General features: G+C 35.6%; 1 protein-coding gene across 1 annotated transcript; it reads right to left on the minus strand.

Moving 5' to 3' along the window:
• Positions 1–4,923: 4,923 nt before the first annotated feature.
• LOC123320964 lies at positions 4,924–5,796 on the minus strand. Its single transcript, XM_044908463.1, has 2 exons — positions 5,397–5,796; positions 4,924–5,040 (listed from the first exon to the last, which is right to left on the minus strand). The coding sequence occupies exons 1-2, from the start codon at positions 5,794–5,796 to the stop codon at positions 4,994–4,996; spliced, it is 447 nt and encodes a 148-aa protein (XP_044764398.1). The 3' UTR covers positions 4,924–4,993.
• Positions 5,797–6,000: the final 204 nt, after the last annotated feature.

Below are 6,000 nucleotides of genomic sequence, written 5' to 3' on the forward strand. Positions count from 1 at the left end.
TTATCAGGCATTATTATGCAAGTATCGGTTGAAAAATTTATTTTTGTGGCGGAGCAAAATCTGGTTCGTCACACCGCCTTATTATCACTATCAGTCTAACTAGTTTGTTTGACTCTATTCCTACTCTAACTAACCTACGGTAACCTATTCTACCTAAATCTATTTTGACTATCCTAACTCAACCTATTCTAAGCTATTTTTGTCCTATTCTTACCTATTTTTGTCCTATTCTAACCTATTTCTGCCCTATTCTAACCTGTTTTTGTCCTATTCTAACCTATTTCTGTCCTATTCTAACCTGTTTTTGTCCTATTCTAACCTATTTCTATTCAAGCTAGCCTATATCTTATCCTATCATAACCTATTCGCTTAACCTACAGCTAAACCTACCTAAGATGTTGGGGGAGTTAATAGACAAATCCTGATCGCGATCAGTTGTCATCCTTTTACGATGAGGGAGGGTATTTTGCATAATAAACGAAAAACAAAATGCAAACGATAGTTCAAATTCAATAAATTCAAAAAAAATCACGAAACGGAAACATCGGAATTAGAACCGAAATAAGGTTTCACGTCTTTAATATGCCATTTACCATCATGCAACCCTTTTAAATCTTCCAAATAATAACACAAACTCGAAGCTTTCTTATGTACTCTACGCAACACATATTTGGATGCTAACTTCGACGAAAATTTCTTTGTAGCGTCCGATAAAACTTTGTTTCGACGCCAAACCTTCTCTCCTACATTGAAAGAATATAGTTTTCGACGCAAATTATAAGTCTGGGCGTTTCTATCATAAGCTTTATGGAGTCTTTTTTTGATATCATGGAAAATGCTAGCTAACGGTTCAATATTTTCAGCATAAATATCCCTATTTTCAGGTAGCAATTGAATACCGTCAGTAGACTTTATTTGTCCATAATAATCGCCACTGGTAGGAACGTTTCGCCAAAATTCAAATAAGCCGGGGTATACCCTGTCACTTCATGTTTGGCGGTGTTTAAAGCAAATGCAATTTTTTGAATATCTTTGTCCCAGTCGCAATGATTTAAGCCTTCGATGTAACAGCGAATCGTTGTCCCTACTGTTTGATTCGTTCTTTCCACGAAATCGCATTGAGGTGAATAAACGGCGGTATACCAAATCTTCTGGACTTTATAAGATTCAGCCAATTTCTTCATAGTGCGGCCGGCAAATTGAGCACCGTTATCCGAAATAATGAATTGTGGAATTCCAAACTTCAGAAACCCGTCGGATCCTAAAAATTTAACTATATTCTCAGCTGTCGCTTTTTGCATAGGATGCAGTACAACATATTTAGTGAACCAATCCGCTATAACCAGCAAGAATGTATTGCCCCGTTTAGATCTGGGAAATGGACCCATTAAATCCAAAGCAATGACTTGCCATGGAAAATTTACATTTTTCTCCTTTCCCATCAATCCTAGTCCGGGTTTGTTATAAACTTTTTGAGCTCCACAAATTTTACACTGACGAATGAACTTAAGGATATCGAACCTCATTTTAGGCCAATAATAAAGTTCACTGATTCTGGCGAACGTTTTATAAAAACCTAGGTGTCCGCAGGTTGGAGGATCGTGAAATGTTCTTATTATTTCACTGCGCTTGTTATTTGGTATGACGGTTTTCCACTCGGAAATATTTGACTGAACCGGAACATTAGATGGAACAAGTTTATAAAGAATGTCATCTTCAACCTTCCACTGTGGATATTTCTGAGGTTCATTTTTGATTTTAAGACGCATATTACGATACCAATTATCCAAGTTTTCTTCACTAATTGATATAAGACATACTTCACTGGACTCATGAATACGACTAATGGTGAAAGGACGATCGAAATCAGGGGAGGTTAGAATGGGCGAAGCTACCAAAGCTTCTTTTATCTTAAGAAATGCCTCCTCGGCTTGAGGGGTCCATTCGATAGCTTGACGTTTTCTTTTACCCTTTATCAAATCGTTAATTGGAGATATTAAGGTGGAAAAATCTCTAATGAAACTTCGGTACCAAGAACACATTCCGATGAATCTTTTGATTTGCGTAGTGGTATTCGGGCGAGGAAAATTTACCATACACGAAATTTTATCAGGATCAGTTTTCAGACCATGACCGTCAACAACATATCCTAAGTACTTTATAGAATTTCGAAAGAAATGACATTTATCCCTAGCACCCCACCACCCAATTGCCCGTTCCGTCGTCTGATTCGATATTAGATTGCTGTGACTTGATTCTATGGAATCAACGTATTACATTCGTTCAATTTAACTGTCACACGTCGGACTGTTTGTTGATTTATCCTTAACTTTCTATGACCAATTTTAAAGTGTTACTTTTATTAGTTGTATGATGAGCCTTGAGAAAGGAACAAAATAGTTCCGAAACGTTGGCGAATTCATAAGAGATTGTTTTTCAACCTGTCCAAATTCCTGCGATATTTTACTTATTGTGTTCAATCCATTATTTATGATACCTAAAAAGAACATATAAAATATTTTGTTATTTTGTGATACTTGAGCCTAACACTAAAAATACCTGAAATTATGGAGTGTTTTATATAATTATGAGATTATGAAACATATGCGAATTTAAATGATAATTGTCCAGAGTATTTTTCTTACAGAAAGAATATACTATATTACTGTTAATTTTTTCAAACGTTTCTGATATTATGAAATGATAAAATATTAACAATTGAAAAGTATAAGTTATCGATACAGATAATAACTGAAGAAAGATAGCAGGAATTTGGACACTTATTATTCAAAAATTTTATTCAAAATTTGCAATTCAACCTAGATACTACATAACGGAATAGAGCGTGCATGACTATAACAGCAAATGATGGGCTCTCCGGTTGAATTTCGCAATTCCGTTAATAAAGTTGTATGTGGACGATACACTTCTTCTTGTACCGAAATCACAGATAGAAACAACAGTGTGTGTTCAATTCCTATCATCAGAAAATAAGATTCACCCTTGAAATGGAAAAAGATTGCAGCATTCCATTTTTGGACCTACTTATTGTAAGGGAAAACAATAAACTTATCACCAACTGGTATACCAAGCCTACACATTCGGGCAGATGTATTAACTACTTGTCTAACCACAGTTATAGCCAAAAGAGAAATGTGGCGTTCAATCTGGTCAACAGAGCTGTATCACTCAGGAATGAGAGGTTCATACCACAAAATTTAGATAAGGTCACGAAAATATTACGAAGGAACAACTATCCACTTCACTACATCAAGACCATAATTAACGAGTACAAAAGAAAACAACAACGGGAGTATGTCACACCGGGATTGGAAGAGCCTTCAGCCAGTAAAGATAACAGTGTTAGGAGGTTCACAAGACTAGTTATGTATCCTGGGCTGTCATACCAGATAAACAGGGTGTTTCGGGAGCACAATGTGACAGCTGCCTTTTACAATAAGATCAATGTAAAGAAGAGATTCTTCACCAAGCTCAAAGACGACACCCCCATCCTAAAACAATCAGAGGTGATATACAAGATTCCGTGTGGTGACTGCGAGAGATGTTATGTGGGCCAAACCAAGCAGTTGCTCCAGGACAGAATCAGACAACACCAAAATGACGTAAACAAGAGGGATAAAAGTACACAGAGGACAGCACTAGCCACACATGCAATAGTGAATTCACATAGTATTTACTTCTCGAATGTTTCCATATTGGACAAAGAATCAGGCTATAATAGAGGACTCATTAGTGAAATGATACACATACAAAGACAGTGCACGGTGAATTTTAGAGAGGACACGCAAGACTTAAGCTCGGTGTACCATAGCCTCATAGCTAACATGTAGTTTTGCTCGGTTTGTTAACAACTTTGTGCAATGTTCTGTTTGTTTTATCTTAGCATAGAGGGCGTTGACAGCTGTGACATACCACTAACCCAGAGAAAAAAAGAAAAAGAAAATGTATTCTGTGTTAGTCCCCTTTTTAACCTCGACTCTTATAATAGTCTTCAAATTTACCCATGTAACAGAACTCAACAAAAAATCTTTCTAGATCAACAATTTTGTGACAATATCTGGCGAATGTCCAACTTATTTTTCTCATGTTTGACGATTCAAAAATTTCTTCTTTAAATTGAATAAAATAAGGTGAGTGCTTTGTCATGGCTTTCGTCTCCCATGTTAAACGTTAAGGTTTACTTGTTTCCCACAGCCTTGAGAAAGGAGAAATGCTTCTCCGAAACGTCGGCAAATTTTGAATAAAATTTTTGAATAATAAGTGTCCAAATTCCTGCTATCTTTCTTCAGTTATTATCTGTATCGATAACTTATACTTTTCAATTGTTAATATTTTATCATTTCATAATATCAGAAACGTTTGAAAAAATAAACAGTAATATAGTATATTCTTTCTGTAAGAAAAATACTCTGGACAATTATCATTTAAATTCGCATATGTTTCATAATCTCATAATTATATAAAACACTCCATAATTTCAGGTATTTTTAGTGTTAGGCTCAAGTATCACAAAATAACAAAATATTTTATATGTTCTTTTTAGGTATCATAAATAATGGATTGAACACAATAAGTAAAATATCGCAGGAATTTGGACAGGTTGAAAAACAATCTCTTATGAATTCGCCAACGTTTCGGAACTATTTTGTTCCTTTCTCAAGGCTCATCATACAACTAATAAAAGTAACACTTTAAAATTGGTCATAGGAAGTTAAGGATAAATCAACAAACAGTCCGACGTGTGACAGTTAAATTGAACGAATGTAATACGTTGATTCCATAGAATCAAGTCACAGCTATCTAATATCGAATCAGACGACGGAACGGGCAATTGGGTGGTGGGGTGCTAGGGATAAATGTCATTTCTTTCGAAATTCTATAAAGTACTTAGGATATCTGGTAATAGTCCATCGGTGGAGTTTTTAATAATGGTTACAAACAAACAAATGGTCTACTCCACTATATATTTAAATTATGCACTATGCATTTCGGCAAGGTAACTTGCCATCATCAGGTGCTCTAAAATCAAACAATTTGTCAAACAAATGAAAAGATCTTAAATTGAACAAATTATAACCTACCGATGCAGTTGTTAAGACGTCAACGATGTAATATGAGCAAAATGGAACAAAAATAAACAAAATCATCAAGAAAACACACTAATAACGACATCTTTGTTTAACAATTAAAATCAAATTAAACATATCCACAATCACATGTTCAACAAAAAGGGGGGAACATGCGAAAACACACGCATTAAAGAAAGAAAACCTAGATGTCGTCCCGTTCTTCGATATTGTCTAAAATTACAAAAATGAACAGTCCACGAATAAACAAAAACAATAAAATAATAAAACTCAGCAAAAATCAGGCACCTCGTATAGAATTGAAAAAAGTTGAACAGTCAAAGTTAATCTGCTCATTGACGCAGTTATATTCTTGAGACCTCAACGCTCTGTTGATTTCCAAGATCTCCAGAAGATCCAATTGAAGACTCTTCTCACAAACATGCAAAACTTTGACACCAGTTCTTGGATCGAAAGTGTGGCCTGACTCTAAGATGTGGTTGGCGAACTGTGATGGGGTGTTGACGATATCTTTATCTCTGTTTTTCTCTATATGTTTCAGATGTTCACCAACCCTTGTTTCTATTCTCCTCCCACTTTGACCTACGTAAGTGACATTGCATTGGGGTTGGGAGCAAAAAAGTTCGTAAACTCCAGACCTTTGTGTGATGGGTATTTTATCTTTAGTGTTGATTAGATGTTTAGCCATGGTATTAACCGTCTTGAAGGTAATCAGAGTATTTTCTGTGTGAGCACTAAACAGTTTTGCGATGCTTACTGATATCTGTCCAAAAAACCTCGAGCTTCTATAGGTCTTCTGTTGAATTCCATCTGTGAGAGACTTATTCAGCTGCCTGTTCATGTGTCTTCGGTATATTCTCTCAATTGCGCGCTCAGGGTAACCATTTCCTTC

The sequence above is a fragment of the Coccinella septempunctata genome, chromosome 9 (assembly GCF_907165205.1).
Source record: "Coccinella septempunctata chromosome 9, icCocSept1.1, whole genome shotgun sequence".
Classification (NCBI taxonomy): Eukaryota; Metazoa; Arthropoda; class Insecta; order Coleoptera; family Coccinellidae; genus Coccinella; species Coccinella septempunctata.

Excerpts from the sequence above, each read along its gene's own strand:
- LOC123320964 (XM_044908463.1), bottom strand. The coding sequence starts at position 5,796 with ATGGCTAAACATCTAATCAACACTAAAGATAAAATACCCATCACACAA. Across the intron at positions 5,041-5,396 it reads TTTTTTCAATTCTATACGAG|AGCACCTGATGATGGCAAGT; the intron begins GTGCCTGATTTT and ends GTTTGATTTTAG.